Source organism: Pelobates fuscus, chromosome 8 (assembly GCF_036172605.1).
Source record: "Pelobates fuscus isolate aPelFus1 chromosome 8, aPelFus1.pri, whole genome shotgun sequence".
Taxonomy (NCBI): domain Eukaryota; kingdom Metazoa; phylum Chordata; class Amphibia; order Anura; family Pelobatidae; genus Pelobates; species Pelobates fuscus.
The window spans coordinates 134,887,687-134,912,097 of record NC_086324.1 but is presented as its reverse complement, the minus strand read 5'-3'; the positions used below and the strand labels follow the sequence as shown (position 1 = coordinate 134,912,097).

Here is a 24,411-nt window from a genome sequence, read left to right as displayed (position 1 = left end):
TGCGTGTGTATCTTAGTTGTAGCGTGACATATAGGCCTTAAGAGCCCAGTGATTGATTTAACTAGATATGTAGTTAGCAGAGGTAACAGTGGGTGTATGCGTACCTAGCGCTTTAAAAAATAAAAAGAAAACTAAGTTATTAACAGTTGCGTTAACAGGTTAGAGTCAACGAGTTAAGTAGTCAGGGAGGACGGAGACAAGTGCTTAGTAGTGATAAGCGGTTTTGGTCCGCAGCGGGCAGACAGGTATAAGTAGGGGATACAGCCGAAATATATGTGATATAGATATGTGGTATCCTATCCCTCAGTGCGAGTGTGTAGAAGCTGGGTAACGTTAGGTGAGGGGCGTTGAGTATGCGCTGGCACCCCTTTTGGTAACATGAGTAAAATTAAACACATAGCTGCTTCCTAAAAAAAAAAAAAAAAAAAAAAAAACAGAAACAAAACAAAAGAAAAAGCGAAATATATCGGAATATAAGAATATAAGAGGCAGGATAGCGTCTCTTGTGTGTAGCTGGTATGCCGTTCCCCAAATCTCCCGAAAAGGTTAGGGTATGGCCGTTAAGTTCCTCAGGCCCCGCTTAACCTATGCCGTCCCGGATGTAAGAAGCATAGTCCCGTGCCCCGGGGGGGTGCTGCTGACTTTCCCAGCTTGTAAGGGCTTGGCAGGGTGGGCCTCTCTGTTCCCACGTGTTTCCCCCTGATACCTCAATGAGAGTTTGAGACCCAGAGTGGTCCCGCCGTGGCTGTTGCTGTCTGGCAGGCACGGGCTGGATCAGAGCGGTGCTTGGTGCATGGCGCGTGGGGCGCCCCCTCAGTTGCCGTCTGCTCGGTCGCAGTATCGCTTTCCCTTGAGGTCGGTTATAGGGGGATCTCGCTGCAGCCACTCGTACCTTCAGCCGGTGCCTGGAAGCTCCAGGGTGATGGGTGAGTGGGCTAGTACGCCTCTGCATTGGTACTTTCGGGTTCCAGGGGTCTGCCTTCTTGCTCCTTTTGCCGCCAGACGTATCTTTAGATGGATTATTTTAATTAAATCACGCGTCCACAGGTTTCTGTAGTCTGCTGCACAATTTTATAACATGACAGGAGCTTTCGTATTTGCTTAAGTCTCTCTTTACTAGAACTCCACAGCAGCACAGAAAAACAACCAATCAGAAAAAAGTTAGGTATTATAAAACTCCCCTCCCCATGCATCATTTCCTCTTTCTTTGCTGCTCCGCATCAGTACAGGTCAGAGTACCACTGCCTCCTGCTTCTAGTGGGTGGCTTGGGGTTTTATTATGATTTATTTATGATTTATATTTATTATTTATATATTATGTTTATTATATATATATTTTATGTTTCTGGTATTTAGTATATCTATTATAGTTTGCTTCAGATTTTTATTTATCTAGTTATTAGTTATATATTATATATGTTGTATTTAGTTATATTTTATATATATATATATATATATATATTATATTTATATTATTTGATATCATTTTATATTTCTCATATATATTTTATGTTTATGGTATTTAGTTATCCATTATATTTCACTTCATATAATTTTTTTTATTAGTTATATATTGTATTTTGTTTTATATTTGTTATTTATTTCTGGATTACTACCCGTTTTTTACTCCTGCTTCCCCTGTTCTTGGGGATGTTTTTTCCTTCAGGTGGCGGTTTTAGGGGGGTTCCTGTCAGTTTGTTCCCCCCTCCACCCACTCCCTGGCGCCATTCTATTAGCCGGGCTATGGGCGCTCCGCTCGGGGTGTCAGGAGACTAGCCGCTTGGCTGCCTCCTCTGACTCCCCGAGCTCCAGTGTGAGCATGCCGGCGCTTGCGGTCTCTCGCGGCCGTCCGTGAGTTTCCCGGCGGCCGGACGCGCTCGCGCACGTGGCCACCTCGCTGCCGGCTCCCTCACAGAGCCACGTGGATCCGACCGGCTAGAGGAGGGTGCGCCTGCTTGCGGGCTCTCCTCCGCCCACGGTGGTCGGACATTGAGAGTTTTTCTCCCGTGGTGATCATGCTGAGCCAGTTTGCCAGATAGATCGCATTTGGTTTCATATTTAGGTTAATAGATCCACCGTGACTATATCCAAGTGTTCAATATGTTCTATTAAGGCACACTGTGTGTACTTCTTTTACCAGTTGGATAAGACTGAAGCATAGGATGTGTGAAAGTTTTATTTTAGGTTGCACACTTAATCAGGGCAGGTGCAAGGATTTTTGGGTACATAGTCGAAGATGTATTTTTCCGCCCCCCCACCCCCAAAATAACATCTTCACCTATGTGCCTCTTAACCAGCCCCTCTCCCCATCCATTATTGGTCCCCTCCCTTCCCTGTCCCTTAGTGTTCTTCTAACCTCTCCCCTCTTTTCCCTGTCCCTTGGTGTTTTTCTCCCCTCCCCTCCCTGTCCCTTAGTGGTCGCACTCCCCTTCCTGGTGTGCCTCCTACCTCTCTTGTAGCGTTGCCGAGTGGAGGATATCACCTACAGGAGCTTCGATTTTCTGTACCTGGCCAGACTGACAGGGAGTGCTCTCTCAGTGAGCACCTCTGGTCAGTCTGGCCAGGTACAAGAAACTCCTGTACTGCGCTCCGCCACTCTACACTCAGTGGTGTATACACACTGTATACACACTGACAGTCACACACACTCAATGACAAACACACAGACTCACTGATCTGACACACACTCATTCATTGACACACACACACTGATTGATAGAGATGTCGCGAACATAAAATTTTCCGTTCGCATACGGCGAACGCGAACTTCCGCGAATGTTCGCGAACGGGCGAACCGGGCGAACCGCCATAGACTTCAATAGGCAGGTGAATTTTAAAACCCACAGGGACTCTTTCTGGCCACAATAGTGATGGAAAAGTTGTTTCAAGGGGACTAACACCTGGACTGTGGCATGCCGGAGGGGGATCCATGGCAAAACTCCCATGGAAAATTACATAGTTGATGCAGAGTCTGGTTTTAATCCATAAAGGGCATAAATCACCTAACATTCCTTAATTGTTTGGAATAACATGCTTTAAAACTACTCCCCCCTGGCTCCCACCCCTGAGCGGTGGGTGGGGGCCCTAAACAAGAATAAGGGGGGGACCTAATGTCCTCCCCCCTGGCCCCCACCCCTGAGCGGTGGGTGGGGGCCCTAAACACAAATTGGGGGGGACCTAATGTCCTCCCCCCAGGCCTCCACCCCTAAGCGGTGGGTGGGGGCCCTAAACAAAAATAAGGGGGGGACCTAATGTCCTCCCCCCTGGTCCCCACCCCTGAGCGGCGGGTGGGGGCCCTAAATACATATTTAACCCCCCCTTTTTTACTACTGAACCCTGACCTGTGGATGTCTTTTGGTGAAACAAGGATCCAGAGGTGATCAGAAATACCGGCTAGCCCCCCATCACATCGGGAGAGGCACCCTAAGAGCGCTTTTATCGTTTACATCCTGTGAGTGCAAAGATTGCTGCGCATGAAATATTGTGTTTTATAACAATATCACACTATGTTTTGTTTTATGTTTTCTCTGTAGCTTTATATAGCTATATCCCGAATCTTCTTTGTTTCTGGTCAACACTATATATGATATAGGTTGCTTGTTTGGGTAGCGACCTAGGGAGGCTGTCATACATCTTTATAAGCTAAGTACCATTGCTTTTTATATTATTAATTTTCTGTATTTTGTTTGAGACATCAGATACACTCACTAATTATTTTAATAAATACAAATTTTCCACCCAGCCTCCCTACCTAGAGAGCTGGTGTGGATGAGGAATCATTCCCTGGGGTCCAGTGGGGCTGCTGGGCGACGTGCGGCAGTGCTGTGATCAGACGTGGCGAGGAAGCTCTAATCTCACCGCTCTGCTTACTCGCGCGCTGTCTGCTGATGCCGCGGGAGCCGGAATATGACGTCATATTCCAGTTCCCGCAGCATCAGCAGACATGCTTTAAAACTACTCCCCCCTGGCCCCCACCCCTGAGCGGTGGGTGGGGGCCCTAAACAAGAATAAGGGGGGACCTAATGTCCTCCCCCCTGGCCCCACCCCTGAGCGTTGGGTGCGGGCCCTAAATACAAATTGGGGGGGGACCTAATGTCCTCCCCCCTGGCCCCCACCCCTGAGCGGTGGGTGGGGGCCCTAAATACAAATTAGGGGGGGGACCTAATGTCCTCCCCCCTGGCCCCAACCCCTGAGCGGTGGGTGGGGGCCCTAAATACAAATTAGGGGGGGACCTAATGTCCTCCCCCCTGGCCCCCACCCCTGAGCGGTGGGTGGGGGCCCTAAACACAAATTGGGGGGGACCTAATGTCCTCCCCCCAGGCCCCCACCCCTGAGCGGTGGGTGGGGGCCCTAAACAAAAATAAGGGGGGGGGACCTAATGTCCTCCCCCCTGGCCCCCACCCCTGAGCGGCGGGTGGGGGCCCTAAATACATATTTAACCCCCCCCCCAGGTGACTAGGCGTCCCCAAAGCCATAGTCACTCCCTCCCCCCAAAAAATAAACTCCTACCTACCCCCCTCACAAACACACACTGACAGACAGTATTTTATATTGATAAATGGTTATTGTTTTTAATTGTGGTCCCTGAGGAAGTTCTTATAGAACGAAACGCGTAGGACAACTTTTTTGTTACTTATATCCTATGCTGAAATGGTGACTACACCTTTTATTTGAATAAAAAAAAAAAAATTCACTACTGAACCCTGACCTGTGGATGTCTTTTGGTGAAACAAGGATCCAGAGGTGATCAGAAATACCGGCTAGCCCCCCATCACATCGGGAGAGGCACCCTAAGAGCGCTTTTATCGTTTACATCCTGTGAGTGCAAAGATTGCTGCGCATGAAATATTGTGTTTTATAACAATATCACACTATGTTTTGTTTTATGTTTTCTCTGTAGATTTATATAGCCATATCCCGAATCTTCTTTGTTTCTGGTCAACACTATATATGATATAGGTTTCTTGTTTGGGTAGCGACCTAGGGAGGCTGTCATACATCTTTATAAGCTAAGTACCATTGCTTTTTATATTATTAATTTTTTGTATATTGTTTGAGACATCACATACACTCACTAATTATTTTAATAAATACAAATTTTCCACCCAGCCTCCCTACCTAGAGAGCTAGTGTGGATGAGGAATCATTCCCTGGGGTCCAGTGGGGCTGCTGGGCGACGTGCGGCAGTGCTGTGATCAGACCTGGCGAATATGACGTCATATTCCGGCTCCTGCGGCATCAGCAGACAGCGCGCGAGTGAGCAGAGCAGTGAGATTAGAGCTCCCTCGCCACGTCTATTCCGGCTCCCGCGGCATCAGCAGACAGCGCGCGAGTGAGCAGAGCGGTGAGATTAGAGCTCCCTCGCCACGTCTGATCACAGCACTGCCGCACGCCGCGCCGGGGGTCCAGAAGGTGGCCTGGCAGGAGGGAGAGCTTCCCTCCTGCCGGTCACTGAAATCTTGCGCCCCCGGAGCCGGTGCGCCCTAAGGCAGCCGCCTGTGCCGCCTTATGGACGCGCCGGCCATGAATCAGGGGTTTCTTATGTCCCAATCCCTGGGCTTCAGCATATATGTCCTGGTTCATCTCTGTAGCGGAGATGAGACTATTCAAGTATGATATTCACTGTCATTGTCAAAACCTGGCTCTGGCTCAAACTGGTATGGGAGACCAGTCTCTGCTGACATTAATTCAATTTTACCAGGTTTCTGTGACTAAGGGAGTTGGAAGGTGGTCCCTTCCAAGCCCAATAAGGGGGTACATCGAGTTGGCAATTGTTTACCCTACTACTGTAATATACAATGGGTACAATACCCTTCAGGTGGTATGCTGAGAATGCATAATGTTGATGAAGAATATCAAACAGGACAGGTCCGCATGTTCATATGCATAACCAGTTTCGCAGTTAAAAATAAATAAATAAAACCGCACAATATATTGTGATTTAATGGACACTATAATCACTGCCTATATCCACTACAGCTGGAATTTTTTTTTTTTTGCCTGCTGGGCATTTAGGTACTGCTAGTCCCAGTTAAGGTTTATTTGCACAGTTTACACTGTCTAAGAGGGTTGGCATCTGGGGGTCCTAGGTCACAGGGTACCCTGTAGATTTACAGATATTTAGGGGTCTCTGCCCAAACAGGGGTCCCTTATTGCTCATTTAGACGCAACCAGGATTGGCCGGCTATGACTGTGCCCCATTTATTGGCCTGCTATGACTGTGCCCCATTGATTGGCCTGCTATGTCTGTGCCCCATTGATTGGCCTGCTATGTCTGTGCCCCATTGATTGGCCTGCTATGTCTGTGCCCATTTGATTACCCTGCTATGTCTGTGCCCTTCTGGCTGGCTTACTCTATCTGTGCCCATCGTTGGCCTGATCTATCTATGCCCAGCCCCTTTTGGATGCAGGCCTGGGTTAATATCACGGAGGAGAGCTCAGTAACCACTATTGACATGGAGATAGGTGGATGTCTTGGCAAACAATACTGCCATGCTATCCAAGAGGACACCAGTTTACGGGCACCTGAGTATGATTGGAAGGGTGAAGGCCCTAAACCTCATGCCCTGGGGGGCAAGGTTTTTATGAAGATCCCGGGCACACAGCCACGGTTTATACCAACCCGGCGACGGCACATATCCAAGGGGATTCTCGCAGTAGCAGGGTCCAGAGCTCGGACGACGACAGGGGAGCACGGTTTCCCTTCCTTTGAAAACTACCCTTTAGCATCCTTTCCGGTATCCTTCTTAGGTATGGGTTGTTATTCCTCCGTCATGTTTAGCTCCTGGCCCTTTCAGTTGAGTTTACTTGACTTGCTTTTCCGGTCTGCTATTTACCGACTCTCCGAGGTATGTATTTACCTATATCTACATTTTTGTTTTCGTGCCTTCCTATATTCCTAGCGCTCGGGTCGTCGAGAGGCCTGACTTGACCTCCTCCGACCTCCCAAGCTTTTGTCGATCACGGAGAACGTCTCCAGCTTTCCTCAGACTACCAACGGTCATCCTGGATCCCGCGCGCGCGCATGGGATTCGGGCGGTCCGTTGGTAGTTTCCATCATTGTTTCCAAAGATTGAATTTTCTCATCATCTCTTTCTGTTATTAGGATGGATACGGCCGAGGTTGTATACTATTCCATCTACCGTCGGTCTGGTTTATTACCAGCTGATTCCATCTCTCAGGTGAGCGATTCAGAGAGAGGTCTCGTGGTCACACAGAGAGACCCACCTGAGTCTTATGCTGGTGTAAGTAAATGTAAATGGTGTACCCCTGCTGTTGGTCACCCTGAGTCGCTAAGGGACTCTAATCTGGATTACAAGAGGGTGCAGCCCCCATCACCTCAACCCGAGACTGATATCTTTTATTTTCATGTGCAGAGAGCGAACCCCTCTCATATATGGAACCGGACACTGAGTCGTTATTAGAGGGCGCGGCCCTCCCTCTACCTCAGCCCAATACTGAGCTGGATACAGAGGACACGTTTAGTGAGACATTCTCGTAGAGGGAACCGGACACGGATGTACACTCTAATGTTTGGTTATTAACGGGTCCGACCCGCTCATGCTATCAGCCGGACGTTGACATGGAGTTCGGTCACATTATTAGATAGTGCAGCTCTCTCACACACTCAACGCACTACGGTACCGTCCATTTGTTCATCACACAGGCTTGTACCTGTACAGGACAACGATGACTGCATAGGGTGGTGTCCCTCCTGCATTCAATTATACCTAACGGCCGTGCTACCGATTTTCGTTATAGAGGGCTGCCTTATCATGCAGGGTATACATGTTTAGACTGGATCCCTCTATTTCACCTCCTATAATGGATTTACTGGATCCGGACCACTGTATCCCACATGAGAAATAATCTCAGAGGTATTACGGGGGGAGATTTCCCGCGTATTTACACACACTCCGGATGAGCCTCGGGTATTAAGCTAACGGATGAGCCTCGGGTATTAAGAGTGCAGGTTTTCATATAATCTGCACTATATCTAACAGACAATTGCATTCTGTTTAAGATATCCGTACAATTGCGAGCAGACTGCGCAGACAGATTTTCCCATGTCAAGGTGACATGAGTTCCTGAGGCCTTCATGGAGCAAACGGGCACTGCGTGCTCGGGTAACAAGACTAGGGAAGGCCACTACCCGGTCTGCAGGTACACCGTACGCATGGATCGCATGGAAAGTCCGGAACCCCAGTTGACGGGAGTTCCCTGGTCATTACAATCTTGGGATAAAAGGACAGGACTGCCCTTACTCCTCTGAGCACATATTTGCAGAACATGGTTCGGAGATGGAGGGCCCTCCGTCTATACTCTATATCCCTCACAGGAACCGTCTTGGTTTGGGGTATCGATAACCCACCTTTTCAACTACCATCAAGGACACCTACGGTGGACTCTATGGAGGAACCCGGTGTGCTCCCGACTCCTACACGAACGTCAAAGTCGGGACGCAGCCTACCGCTGGAGTACTGCTCAGGATGTGACTCAGTGCGACCGACATTCTCAAACGGGACAACACTTGCTCCGGACAGTTGAAAATGGAGCCTTGTTTTTTGTTATCTGCTCTCTGGAGCCACCTGTCATGAGTGAAGGGACTTTACGCCTTGCCTGAGTATTAGAGAATGCTATGTTTTCGCGGGACTCCAAGCTAGGAAGGGAGGTATCTCTCTATAGGGAGGCCGGGACTTTGGTTCTCGCATTCACATGACTGGGTTCATTGACATAGGGCCTACCCTGGAAGATACGTGCCCGGACAGTCAGGGGTACAGGGACCTAGGGGTCCTACTATATTAGACCTTATCTTGTTGGTGGAGTGTAGGAACCCCTACACAAATTTTGGCAAGTCTGGCATGGAACAGGATCGTACAATGGGTAATCAGGTATTTTACTCTCTCACTACAGCATGTGAAGACTCTTCCTTGTTATACAGGTCCCAATCACCATTGGATCCGGACATCTTATCACTCTTAGACGATGATATATCTAGATGGAAATCTCAACTCCGGTTTAAGTTCCCATCCTTTTGAATATTTCCTGGATTCACAATCCCCAGAATAGTCGTCACCGTTCCACCACACAAGTTCAGTTTGGGACCTTGATTGGACGTCCTTTTAGGAGTCCTTTCTCTACCGCAGCTGCGGATTGCACAGTTCATTTGGAATATTGGAATCACTTAGGATATGGCTAGTTTGACCACACTCTTGCCTGCATAATAAATTTATTCTCGAATGAGACATCTCACCGGGTAAGTCATGAGAGAAGAAAGGTCCTACTCGGTTCTATTACGGAATTGGTGGTGGACTTAGACGCATTCCTTGTGGTTGGAGATTTGCCTGCAAGGCCACGTCGCCTGGTTACCATGGCAAGATCGGAGGAGCCACCTTCCATTTCAAGAGTTGAGACATGGTGGCAGTTTCTTCTCGCGGCCCTTAGTCCGCAAATGGCCTTCAAAATTTTACACTTACAGGGAAATGGTTAAGATGTCAGCTTGGCAGCTCATGGACCTGCTGCTAGGAAACAGGTTGCAACCCCACGTACAATGGAACTATCAGCGGATAGTGTTTTTTCCGTATTTGGGATGCTTCGTCAGCTGGCATCCTCATCGACCCGTCTACTGGCAATTTTCGCAGTTGGAAAGTCCATTTAGAATTGCTCTGATATCTCCTGGAATAGGTACCAACGAAACAAACAGCGTTGGATTTATTGACTGGGCGTTAAAACAGCAAATACGAAGCCTCCTGTCATATTATAAAATTGTAGATTATGCTAGCTTTAGTGTACCTATAATCTTAATTTTATTAATGACAGGAGGCGAGTATTTCCCACCCGTTCTTATCCCTCCCTTGTTTAATTTTAATAGTTTGGATTAATCAGGTACTGTCACGTCCTGCTCTGCTCTGTTCTGATGTCTGGACTTGGCTTCTGGTATCCAGCACTCTTTTTGCTATTCTTGCTTAGTTTTCCTTGGTTTTTTGGTTTTCTAGTCTGTGTCTGGTTTTCTTTATGCTGGGATTTCTGGGTTCATTCCTATAGTTCGTCCCTGGATTTCCCAGTCTCCAGGTTTCATTTAAATGTTTGTTTTATGTTTCCACACCCGTTTCAGTGTTCCTGCAGGCAGCTCCTCAAGGCTTCTGCCCTTTCTTGCAGGTAAGTGCTATATATGTCTTTTGGTTGTTTTAGTATACATTAGGCAGTGTAGGACCTGCCAGATATGGGGTACATTGGCGTTGTTGGCAGGCTTATGCAATGTATGATCATATAGTGTGACTAAATCCCCATAATTTCCATATGTAGTACTTAGTTATTTCTCCTCTTATTTTGCCTATGTTGTCTTGTCTTGTTTTGGTTTGTATCCAAGTCCATGTACAGTCCTGTCTAGTCATGCCCATGTTATGTTTGTTTTCCTCATGTCTTGTGTATATGTTCTGGGTTTAGCTTACTATCCTTCTCTGGTTCTGGGTTCTATTAGTTCTGTCTTGTTTTCATGTTTGGTGCCTATCTCTAGTCTTGCCTTGTTTCTAGTACTTGATACAATCTTGCTGCAGAGGGTCTTGGTATGTGGCTGCATAAACGCTGGTGCTCAACACCAGGGGGCGTGCGGTTACCCTGCACCAGACCCTGCTAATCCACCTCCACGCTGTGACTCCTACTCTGAACATCAGGCATACTGGGTCCCGGTCCTGCACCGCCGCCCGGATAGTGTCTGGGTCCCGGGCACCGGACCGCCACCCTGACAGGTACGTATGCAACTCTGCTTGTTGTCTCTGCTACCTGTCACCTGTTCTTATGTCTGTTTTTTATAAGCAGGGTTGGGATATCTTCTTTTTAAGGGAATTTTGGTTTGCTACATTGAGTACCTACATATTTATTCAGAGTACATTTCATTGGATAATCAACCTGTTCGATTCTGTTTTTCTCTTGTTTCAGTTTACAGTCTATCAACGCTATCTGGTGTGACAGTTCTTCTTGGATGGTGGATATTGTTGTATTCATCGTATCTAGGACTTTGTTTCTTCCCCATTATGTTTTCTGCCTTTTTTTTCTGTTTTTGATGCAGCTTGAAAGAGGAAATGATGCATGGGGAGGGGAGTTTTATAATACCTAACTTTTTTCTGATTGGTTGTTTTTCTGTGCTGCTGTGGAGTTCTAGTAAAGAGAGACTTAAGCAAATACTCGCCTCCTGTCATTAATAAAATTAAGATTATAGGTACACTAACGCTAGCATAATCTACAATTATATATTAAGATGGTTTATATAAATAGATAAAAGAAACACACCCTAATGAGACCTTCTCCTCTAGGAATACTGAAACAAATCATTAAAAAATATATAAGTGGAGCTCTAATATACCTGGGTGGGTACTATAGTTAGAGACAAATATAGTTGGTGGATAGCAAGCACAAATCTGTAAAGAATACAAAACAGTACAATAGTGCAGATAGAATGTACTATAATAGAAGGTATGGGAGAAGAATATTGAACTCACAAGGAGAGAGCCAATAAGTCACCTGGCTCTAGTGTAAAGTGCTTCTGGATCCTTTAGGGAGATCCACAACCGTCTTCCTTATCCTTGTAACCCGGTGGTCGTCAGTAGGGAAAGGCAGGAAACTTGAGGGTATTAGAAAATAAGTACATTTATTAAATTAAATAAAACACATAAAGTAAACTCTGATCGAATGATCAATAGACTTAAAACCAAATGGTAATTCAGACCAAAACGCGTTTCACCAGAAACTGGCTTCCTCAGTTGGTGAATAGTGTGAGTTTGGAGATTCCATCTTTTATACCGTATTGATTGAGAAATCGCCGGCATCTGTGTTCCCGGAAATTGATTCTATGGAAAGCACGTTCTGTCTATTGGATAGCTCGTTTTGTCCGGCATCCAGTCATGTGGGTTGCGTTTCAGTCCATGTTGTTGCTTCCTTCTTTATGGAACGCACGTCTGCGTTCCACTGATGTACTTCTTCAGTGGGAGTGCCTGTCAAATGATTACGATGTTATGTGTGGAATGCATATGTGTTCCATTTGAAAGTTCATAATGCAGCATAAGAATTCATAGATAAAATAAAGGAAATAAAAACCAGATAGAATCACATCTATGTACCATATAAAATAAGATATTTGTAAAGTATGTAAAACAACATATATGAGTACTATATTAAGGAATGATAAATACAAGGACTTCATTAAAATAAGATATTGCATACATAATGGAGGGGAAATTCAGACCACTATATGATATTTAATTATTATATTACACAATTTTATAAATTTTGCATAAAAAAAATAAGATATTGATAGAATACATAAAAATTGAGTATTATGGAGTGCATAAAAAAATGCATATATGAACACTTGGAACAAAACAAACAAATATAAGGGCTGTTTTAAAGTGAGGTAGACAATGAAGGGAGAGATGTGACCACATTATGATATACCATCAATGTGTGTCACACTTTAGAAACTGGAGAGGAAATCGAATATAAAAATGGCTAGGAATATATATAAAAAAATCTATATAAAAAATACTAGTTCTTTAAAAAGGCCTAGAAAAATACTTTACAGTCTAAAAGAAAGGAATGAAAAAATAAAATAAAAGGTTGAGTTAAAAAGTGACATAGTAGCATGGATAGAAAACAGAGCTTAGTAGAAATTGATGCTCTTGGAGAAGACGAATTGCAAGATGAACCCATAAAACAGTCTATGCCACCAAGCAAGAAGGAGAGTGCAAGGCAGTCTTTGCCGACCGTCACAGAGATCCAGGATAATAAACCAAAACGTATTGACCACAACAGTGTTCTACCAGTAAAGACCCATAAAAATAAAACATTGTTACTTCCTACTACTGTAGAGGAAGAGGAGGAGGAAGATGATGAGGTTGATCAAAAAATGATCATCCAAGAAGCGTTTGCTGGAGATGATGTCATTAAAGATTTCCTTAAGGAGAAACGCAATGCAGAAGAAGATGGTAAACCTAAGGAAATCAACCTAGTTCTGCCTGGCTGGGGAGAATGGGGTGGACTAAATCTGAAACCCAGCAAGAGAAAGCGGAGCAAATGTATTATCCCAGCTCATCCTGCGCGCCCGAGGAAGGACCGTCGACTTCCTAATGTCATCATAAACGAGAAGAGGAGTTCAGGGGCTGCAGCCCATCAGGTTAGTGTGCTACCTTTCCATATAATAACCACACACATTTCGAGAGCACCATCCCAGCCCCTGTGGGTAACACTTGAAACACCGAGAGATCTGTGCAGAGGTTGATTGCACCTCCAATTATTACCAAAAAAGTGCACATCATCGAACCCATTACAGAAGAGGCTCTCCAAAAGCACAGACCATCAAAAAAGCCAGATATGGAGCTTAACAAACCAAAACCCGAGTCAAAACGCCCACCTACAAAGCACCATCGCCACAAAAGACTCAAACAAAAGAAGAAACAATAGTTTGTTTGTTTTTTTGTGACAAAGAAATAACTACAATAACGATCCAGCTGTATTTGGTGGCTGAGACTAATGTCTCTTTATTTTGTGTTCCAGTCTGGACCTCACTGTGTTTAGAGTACAAACTTTTAATTGCCAGTTTCAGTGTGAAGAAGCTTCTTTTTAGACGAATGAGGCTGTGCCACCCAATTGTGTAGCTTCTTCATGACCGTTTCTGTTAACTGACTCTGAAAGGTATATTACAGAAATTGTGGACAGTTTATCTCCTAAACCATCTTTTAGTACATTTCCATTAAAAAATTAAGTTTGGGGAACATATTGTTTTTCTAGGTAACATTTAAAATTTCAAGTTGAAATGTATCTATCAAGTGTGGGCTAGTTTCAGGCCACAGATATGGCATGCCTGAGGATATTGTCTATAATTATGTATGATTTCAGCTGTTGACTAGGCCAGTTTATGACTTGTCAAATGCGGGAATATAATTTTTATGAAGTTCTCGTAATAAAATAATTTCTAGAAACCAAAAAAAAAGTGACATAGTTCGAAATCTAAATTCAAACCATGGGGGCTAATGTATTAAAACTGAAAATAAATTTCATTTCTTCAGTGCCAATTTTTTTTGGTAAAATCTCCTGCATGCCAAACACCCTCCACATCCATAAAAACCTTTATTGCTGTTTAAGAAATTACTTTCTTTGGACGGGTCTTTGAAGTTACTTTTGACTAACATATTCTTCACATTTTTACAATCTCTATATACAATCTCGGGTGTTTTTGGTAGTATGCTCTTAAGAATTGGATCGTCAGAGAGAAGATACCAATATTTTTTGATGGCATTCTGTACTTTTTTTTATTGTTGGCGGAGAAGTTGCAAATGAACGGGATCTCTGTTTTGTTAAAATCCTTACTCTGTCTTTTCTTTAAGAGAGTAGATCTTTTCTTTCCATCCTTTTAACTTCTTCAATACTTTTTGCAAAGCATTTTCTCTATAGCCCTTCTCAGTGAACTGTTCTTTGATTATGTCAGTTTGGCGTAAAAAATCTTTCTCTTGTGTACAGTTTCTTTTTATTTGCATAAATTGGCTGTTTGGTGCGTTAGTAAGCGTAGTGACATTTTTTTAGGTCTATATAACTATTTGAGTTGACCTCTCTAAAAAAAGTTTGTTTGTGTGTGTAACGGACCGTTTTGCACACAAGAGGTTAAAAACCGTTTAGGCAATATTCCCCTTTCCAGATGCACAGACAGCTACTGCAATCACCAATCTCCCGAATTGCAAAACACATGAATACTCAAACTTCGAACCGCAAACACATGAATTCACCAATCTCCCGAACTGCAAACACATGAATTCACCAATCTCCCGAACTGGAACCATGGGAATGCTCCAAACTCCCGAACAGGAAACACACAATGCTGTAAACAGTAGAACAGGAAAAACCATACAAACAGTTTACACTCCTGGCAGTCGCACTGTAACAGCATACAATCCAATTACCCCCAAGAACGAGACGACACTTCGTTTGAGGGTCAAGCAGAACAGATTTACTGGGGCTACACTCCCCTAGGGGACCAGATGGGAAACTGGGAACCATATTGGACATTGACCAATCACAAGCTTACAATCCCACAATGCATGACAATCCCTCCTCTCTGTCCTGGAGATAATTGGGAAGTAATACAATTATCTCCAAGGACAGAGGCAAAACTCCATTAACCACATGGCAGACAAAGGACAATAAAAGACATACAAATACACACTGTTACATTTATCACATAGAACATACACATTCTACCTATCCCCAGATAGCTTAGATCAGAGCGCACATTATTACCGGATGGCGCTCAGATCATATACATACAGTTCAATCGCCATGGAGCAAAAGTCTTTCATACAGTCTTTCCGTATACGGCTGGGCTCCATGGCATTGCTATCTGGGGTAGCATGGCTTTAACAGTCCGCAGAAAGGCACAAACCAGCCTTTCTGCATAGAAAAAGAACAGTGTTAAACATGGGGCAATAGTCCAGTGGCAGGAGGCGGGTGACCAGGCTCCTCCAGTGGCCAGTGGCGAGGTTGGTTCCGCCACAGTGTGTATTGCACCATTCTCCATAAATATAGTGAGGTCTAAAAAGTTTATTTCCTTTTTGCTTTGTGTGGATGTTAGGATAATCCCCCAGTCGTTCGTATTCAGGTAGGTTAAGAAATTAAAAAGACTGGGTTCATCCCCCTTCCAAATAAAAAAGACAGCGATAAGAAACCAAGTTTGCGTGGAAAGTACCATGAAGGATAAACTTTTCTTCCCAGTACACCATGAATAAGTTGGGGTAACTGAATGCGAAGTTGGTTCCCATCGCCGTTCCATTGATCTGTAAAAAGAAACTGTCTTTGAACCAAAAAACTGTTGTTCGTGAGGATTAAAAAAATACCCTTAATAATAAAATCTATTTGTTCTTTTTTTAAATTAGATTTGTTTAAAAAATATTAAACTGCCTTTGTTCCCTTATTGTGTGGGATGATACTGTAAAGGGAACTTACATTACATGTAACCAATATGAAATTATCCTTCCATTTAATACCTTCAAGTATTGTAGTACATGAATTGTGTCTTTCAAATAAGATGGATTTTTTTATTAATATTGGTTGGAGTAGTGTATCAATATGCTCAGATACTCTTGACGAGATACAATCTACTCCAGAAATAATTGGCCTGCCAGGAGGATTGGTTAGGTTTTTATGTATTTTGGGCAGGTAATAAAAAACAGGAATCTTGGGATTTAAAATAGATAGATATTTGGCTTCTGCTTCTGTTAAAATATTATTTTCCAAACCTTCACTTTCTTCACTGGGGTTGGATTTTAGTTTTTTGTAAGTAATCTCATCTAGGTGGAGTCGCTCTGCTTCTTTTACATAATTATCGCTTGCTAAAACCACGACTCCTCCCCCTTTGTCAGCCGGTTTTATTACAATATCGTAATTTTTTTTTGCATGTTCCTCAGGGCTTTTTGTTTTTGTTTGAGAAATATTTTTTTTTTAATATTTATTTGTTTTTTTTTTTATTTTATTAACTTCCTTCATTATCATTGTCTCAAATGTTTTAATTCCTGGGAGATCATATTTTTTGGGGAAAAATGTAGATTTTTCTTTTAGATTGCTATGTATATATGTGGTTGTAGTATCTGTGTATGTTATTTCATTTTTATTATAAAAAAAACATTGTCTTATAAAACGATTAAGATGTATAAAAAAATCAAAAGTTGGAGCAAATTTCAAGCCTTTCTTAAGAATCTCAAGCTCATCTATTTCTAGTGTTTGGTCTGAGAGGTTGAATCTGCCTCTACTTACTACATTCTTCCTCTCTTCTCTTTGTTGAAGGGTTTTGTTTCTTCTATTTCTCCTTCTTTTACTGACCTTTGGCGTTTTCCCAGAGAGTCCCAAGCCTGTGATTCTTGAAGTTGTTTGAATTTAGATTGAGTGGGGCTTTTGCGAAAAAAAGAAGAAAGAGATGAGGGGAGGGGTCTTGATTTTCTAATACTTGGAAGCAATTTCTAGTGGAGATATTCTGATTTCTACTCTCTTGGATCTCATATCTATTAGTTGAGGACACATGTGGCACATGTGTTCTGTCTCTATTTCTGTAATTTCTTGAAGGATTAGTGACTACCCCACTGTAGCTTCTGGTATTTTCATGTCATCTTGTAGTGTTCCTCTGTTTGTCTGACATCTGTTCAGGTGTGTTTCTCATTCTTCCTTCTGGATTACTTTGAGGTGGATGATTTATGATTTATGGATTCCTGTTTGTGGCAAAACACGTTTTGGACTGAATTACCATTTGGTTTTAAGTCTATTGATCATTCGATCAGAGTTTACTTTATTTGTTTTATTTTATTTAATAAATGTACTTATTTTCTAATACCCTCAAGTTTCCTGACTTTCCCTACTGACGGCCACCGGATTACAAGGATAAGGAAGAGGGTTGTGGATCTCCCTATAGGATCCAGAAGCACTTTACACTAGAGCCAGGTGACTTATTGGCTCAGTCCTTGTGAGTTCAATATTCTTCACCCATACCTTCTATTATAGTCCATTCTATCTGCACTACTGTACTGTTTTGTATTCTTTACAGATTTGTGCTTGCTATCCACCAACTGTATTTGTCTCTAACTATAGTACCCACCCAGGTATATAGCTCCACTTATATATTTTTTGTGTGTTTAATTTATTGTGGGGGTCAACGGGATCCCTCACATAAGTGTTGAGCCACTTCTCATCCATTGTATGTTTGCATATTTTTTTTGTATTTTGAAACACGTCATCAGCTCACTCACAAAACTATGCATTGTGGTCAGTTGATTATGTAAACTTAAAACCAATGGTTTACCCAATCCCGGTGCTCCATTTTATTCAATGGGTGTTGAAAATCTCACATATCCATGATCAAGCATGTAGGTGACCATAACTTAAGCTCTTTCACTGTAAACTATGAAGGAGCCTGCGGGGAACGCAAGAACTTGGATCTGTATAAATGGAAGTATGGTGTCCTCGGGAGTCGAAAGCAGGGTGTTCGGACAATACAACTCCTGAACGGACAAAAAGGGAAACACACGAACTAGGCAGTATATTCCGCCACTTATAGTAACATTACAACTTTGATTAATATGAATACAAACCTTTATAGTGTGATCAGGGCCAGATTAAGAGCCCAGTGGGCCTGGTGCTGACAATTATGATGGGGCCTAATTACAGAATCTTATCGACGAAAAACACTAAAACAGTCATACCTCCCAAGCGTCATGTATCTGATAGAGTTGGTGTTGGAGAGAAACTCAAAGGATGCAGCTATAAGAAAACACATGCTAATCTCTTTATCTAATTTATGCTTTCATCTTTCAAGTAAATCCATACCAACAGCAGTGTCCAGTGAAGCAGAAACCAATGGCCTGGGTAAAAGAGTAGGCCACTGATGTGAATCACATGAGCAGAACATGCCCAAAAAGGGGGTATGTCTGTTCAAAGAATTGGAGGGCCAGTCTGGCATCAGTGTCCCTATGCATCACAGTGTCAGTGTCCCCATGTCCCCTAGTCACCAAGTGTCTGTGTCCCCATTTCTCCCAGTGTCCCCATGTCTCAGTGTGTCCTGTGTCACTAGGATATATGGGGACACAGAGACATGGGGACACTGAGACACTTGGAGACATGGGGCACTGAGACACTTGGGGACACTGGGAGACATGGGGCACTTGTGGATACAGACATGGGGACACTGAGAGACATGGAAACATGGGGACACAGACATTTGGGGACACTGGGAGAAATGGGGTCACATACACTAGGGACACAGAGACATGGGGACGCAGACACTGGGAGACATGGGGATACAGAGATATGGGGACACAGACACTGGGAGACATGGGGGCACTGAGACACTAGGGACACTGGCTGGGAGACATAGGGACACTGGGAGACATGGGGACACAGACACTGGCTGGGAGACATGTGGACACTGGGAGACATGGGGACACAGACATATGGGGACAATGTCCAGTGAAGCAGGAAGCCAATGGGCGGGGTAGAAGAGTAGGCCACTGATGCGAATCAAATGACCAGAACTGGGAGCCATGGGGACACTGGCTTGGAGGCATGGGGATACTGGGAGCCATGGGGACACTGAGACACTAGGGACACTGGCTGGGAGGCATGGGGACACTGGGAGACATGTGTCCCAATGTGTCTACCTATGTCTCACAGCATCCCCATGTGTCTGTGTCCCCATGTCTCACAGTGTCCCCTAGTGTCTCAGTGTCCCCACGTCTCCCAGTGTCCCCTAGTGTCTCAGTGTCCCCATGTCTCCCTGCTGCCTTTCCCCTCATCCCTCACTGCCCTGAGCTGTAGTCTGTCTCTGCAGGCTGGGAGCTGCTGTATGGACTCTCTGTGCTGTGTTGCTGTTCCCTGTATCAGTGAGTAGAGAGAGGCAGGGAGGGATATGCTGTAACTTCCTATCCCTGCCTCTCTCCATACACAGTGACGCCTACTGGCCGGTGCTGGTATTGCAGAGTAATCTCTATTTATACTGAGAAAAATATTAGCATTTTTGCCAGGCAGACTCAAATAAATACAGGCTGTGCCTTAAAATACCAGTCAGGAGGAAAAGAGTAGTGTGTAAAAATAAAATAAAAAAAAATAAAAAAATGTTTTGTTTTAAATGTGCCTATTCCATGGGCCTGGGCCTGGGCCTGGAGCTGCAGCTCCATCAGCCCCTATGTTAATCCGGCCCTGAGTGTGATATTACATAACAATGGATCACAAAATTGTAGTCTCTTTTGTTGCTCTTGTCATTTTAAAGCTGTGTGGAACACGTGGCTCTTAGATTCAAATCACTCTATACTAGACTATTTGATCACAGAGGGTCATTCTGGTTCTGATTATAAACCAGCTTCTGCAGCCACCTATATTGTATTGATTAGTTATCTACTAAATGCATTTTGTTTTTCTACTCACCACTGAATTGCACTGCATAGAAAACAGAATTGCAAAGTTCAGGCTAAAATAACCAAACTCTGAGGGTAGCTGAGTTGCAAGGATTTTCTTTTGCACTATGGTAGAGTAACACAGACAGAACATAGAAGGAGGGGGACCGAGAGAGGTTATAAGTGAGAGAGACGATAAACACATAAAAATCACTTAGAATAAGTAAATACCTTGTCAATGACACACAAGTACAGGCCAACTTTCACCTCCCACAGAGAATTGTGGGGAATGTAGTTCAATAACAAATATCCATTTGTGAAGTTTTTTTCTTGAAAGGTTATCCAATTTTCTACTAATATTTTGTATTGGCAGGTACAGGAATTCTGTCAGCTAAACATAGTGAAAATCCTCACTGGTGGAATCTCAATGCTGTGTGAGTCTCAACTACATTTACTTCTCTAAGCTGCAAGAGCATCAAATTATAAGAAATGAGTGAACAAGTGCCAAAATATTCTACACAGTATTAAAGCAATTTGTAGGAATTGCTCGGTAGAACCCAATATTTGTGCACTGTGACAATTGTATACAGTACCTAGATTTTATATATATATATATATATATATTTATTTTTTATTATTATTACTCTTATTATATTATATAAAATTTATATCCAGACACATGCACACATAAACAGGATCTACATTAGTATTCTTAAGTCATGATCTAAAACTCGGACACAAGCAGTTTCTAACGTCGCATTGGTCTGTTTTGTGTTTTTCTTGTCCCTATGTCAATGTCCTTTGACCTTTTATTATTTCCCCCTTGCCCTAGGCACGAATTTACTGGCAGTGGCCCATTGGTCATTATGTCCAGCTCCATTTTCACTTTATCCGTTTCGTAAACAACTAGAAACTAGTATTAAAGTGACCTATCGCTATGCACAGCAAACAAATAATTAACGGCTTGTTGTCGTGAGTTAGGAAAAATAAATTCAGTCTAGTTAGTCATCTTGCTCCAACCCATTAAATGACATAAGTCCATTGTTATCCCTTTTATCTCATTACGTCTAAAATGATACAGGTCTGTTTTTTTTTTTCAGGTTTGTGCCTTACTGCTCTAGTGATATCTGGAGTGGGAACGTATCTAAATCACAAAGCGGTATGTATTATTACATAATGATTTTGCATATTAAAGAGCAGATTATTTTACTATTAAATAAAGCCCCCAGTGTAAGATTATATTGCCAAAGTGGTTTAGTGTTGATTTATATACAACACATTGAACAATTTGACCAATTTCTGACATTCTATAATTTGTTTTTGTTCATATTCAATGGGATGTAATGTCACACCAAGGCACTGAACAGAACTGGTGATGTGCCGGAGTGAAAAGTCTGCCCTCCGGAGCAAGCCCCATTGTCCTAACCTGTTATGGTATATTTCCTAACTTTAAACACTCTGTAATCCTTACCTCTCATGCTACTTCCCAATCGATCTTTAAGCTTTCATTCTATAGTCTAACCAATTGTTTACTCTAACTCTGCATACTATTCCCTAACCCTAGTAGCAATCAGTACTGCCACAGTAAATTTAAGTCACCAAATAGTCAAGTACCATCCAACAGCTTCCTTGGTCCTCTATAGTTTGGTCTTCCTCTTGACCAAATCCAACCTTCTTCTCACCTGTCCTGCTTATTGCAAATCATCTGACCTCACTAACTTCTTTCCATTGTTCCTTGCTCTGCACCATTATATCCATCGCTCTGATCTCTACCTAGTTCACCCACATCCCAATATAAATCCAAGGCGGATTCTACCAGATTCTAATGTTTAATGTGTTCTTTGATAACGATATAATTAATGTGCTTTTATGATCACCTTCTTATTCATAATGTGTAAGTGGTTGCTATTTATGGAAATATAATAAATCAAATAATAAAAGTCATTTTTTTTTGGAATTGTAAAAAGAAAAGAAAAAGTCAATTTACAAAGGGTTGGTGTTAGCGTATAAGTGTTATTAATAGATTAACATTTAATGAGTCTAGTAACTTAATGTAACAATATACAATGTACCAAAAAACATATTTAACCAAAGTGGTGATTTTAATGATTCATAAATGAAAGTACACTTTATGTTTGTTCTTACATTTTAAGAAAAAAAAGATGATAGTTTTTTTCTCTCATTTTGAAGACTATGCTTTCATGGGCTCAATGATCATTCAGGAGGTGATTCGAGATTTAGTGCCAAAGGGTATTAAGCAAGCCAAAGTCATCATCCTGGCTGGATCGAGGTATGTTTTTTTTTAGAAAACAAGACATCAACAACAAACATTAATTCTTTGAAACTGTGATCTGTAAAAGGGAAGCATCACTTCTCTGGTATTTACACAATTGAATAAGGCACTGCAAATCACCTATAGTCAGGAGTAGGCAACCTTTTAGTAGTATTGTGACAAAACAAGATCTTGAAGTTCCTTGGCGTGCCGGTCCTATTTTTTTAAAAAAAATTTGGAGTGTGTATGTTCTGCTTGTGTTATTTATGGGTGCTGCAGTTGCTTGGTAGTGTTGTATTTGTGCATATGTGGGCTGTTATATTGTATATGTTAATGAGTAGTTTGTGATATTGTGTATGATATCTATGAATGTGGGCTGTGTATAGGGGCTGCTTGTGGAATTGTGTGTGTTGATGATATGTCACATTGTGTGTTTGGTGATGTGTGTATGTGTGGGGCTGCTTGTGGTATTGCATGTGAGAGGCTGCTTGTGAGGTTGCGGGCTTGTATGTGGATCTTCAGTGGTGTTGTGTTTGTTGGGACTGTGTGTGGGGGGGGGGGGTTGTTTGTATTATATGTATGAAGGGGAGGATTTTTCTGGAGCTCTGTGTATATCTTGCAGTGTGGGTGGTACCCTTGGGGTCCAGTGGGGAGCAGGTTGGAAAGGTACAGGCCAAGGGCAGGAGCTGCGATAGCTACAGCGGCCCGTTCTACTCTAGTGCGGAATCAAGTTCACAAGTGCTGGGAGGAAGAAATCAGAGATCACTTCCTCTGAGTGCTGCAATGCGTAGCAGGTATCTGAAGTCCCACTTGGACTCCTGATAGGCTAGAGCCTGTTTGGCTCTGGCAGCCTCGAGTGCCGTGCATACCATACATGCCATAGGTTGCTGACCCCTGACCTATAGTTTGTCAACCTTTTTTTTTTCTTGAGATGATCTGATTTCTTTTTAATTTATATTACAAAATTAGCAAATGACATCATAATACACTTCAAACAAGGCAAACATTGTAACTGAAAAGGAGAAATAGAATCATTGTTTCATATCTCCTCTTCTCTGCCTGCTTTCTCTATGCTGATCTTGAACTTACTGTAAGATGATCTTTGGAAAACAAGTGTAACACATCACACTGACGTCATATCCGAATGCTTGAAGTTCATAACATAAGCATGGCAATCTTGTGATACTTATGTACATACGTAATATTGATTGTGATATTGTATTAAAGGCTATAACGTGAAGTCAGATATTATGTAAGTCTTGGACTTTGCTATATGACTGCTCGAATATTCCAAGTAACCCATTGTTACCTGAAAAAACAAATTTCTTGTTTATTCTAACTCTGTTCCCATAACAACCACCAGGTATAAAGGCAATACAACTAGCTAAGATAGATGAACTAATTGGTTGGATAAAGATATGTGTATTGCTATATTTAATTGTATTTTCACACTTCACAAATACATATTTGTTAAATATTGGAATCAGTAAATATAATATTAAAAATTGTGGGAAGTGACAGTCCCTCTTTAAAAAATTTGGCTCATAGTTAAAGTGAGAAGAAAATAATCAGGAGAGGGAAAACAGAGGGAGCAGTAAAAAATGAAATAAATATAGATATATATTGTATGTATATATGTATATATTAAACAGTATATACTTGAAAACAAATGAAGTTCTGGTCTATTTTTATTGATAAAACATTTTTTTTTTATTTCTCTCCATTTGGAAATCCGGTCATGGTACCAATGCACCCACTACTCGTTTTAGCCCTGAATTAGCATACAGAAGACTAGATTAATTGTAACAATACAAAGTACACTGAGTAGGCATCATGGCTATTTACAAATATATTCGGGGCCAATACAAACCATTGCGTAGAAATTTATTCACCAGCCGGACTTGACATAGGACACGAGGTCATGCGTCAGACTGGAAGAAAGACGATTTCGTCTAAGACAAAGAAAAAGTTTTTTTTACTGTAAGAACAATACGGAAGTGGAATTCTCTGCCTGAAGAAGGGGTTTTATCATACTTGCAAAAAAACAGAATATTCAAGGATATCATTTTTCAATGTAGGGTAGTAGCTGCTTGATCCAAGGATTAATCTGACTGCCATTCTGGGGTCAAGAATGAATTTTGTTTTCCTAGTTTGTTGCAAAATTGGAAGTGCTTCAAACTGTTTTTTTTTTTGTTGCCTTTTTTTGGATCAACAGCAAAAAAC

The 24,411-nt window shown here is 42.5% G+C and overlaps 1 protein-coding gene across 2 annotated transcripts in view; it reads left to right on the top strand.

Annotated features, from left to right (window-relative positions):
- Window positions 1–24,411, top strand: part of LOC134571754 (palmitoleoyl-protein carboxylesterase notum2-like) — a 46,917-nt gene that overhangs the window by 10,900 nt on the left and 11,606 nt on the right. For both annotated transcript variants that reach the window (XM_063430327.1, XM_063430326.1), the window contains exons 5-7: window positions 20,290–20,350; window positions 21,017–21,075; window positions 22,107–22,206. In XM_063430327.1, coding sequence (XP_063286397.1) covers window positions 20,290–20,350; window positions 21,017–21,075; window positions 22,107–22,206 — 220 coding nt within the window. The remainder of the gene's footprint in view (window positions 1–20,289; window positions 20,351–21,016; window positions 21,076–22,106; window positions 22,207–24,411) is intronic.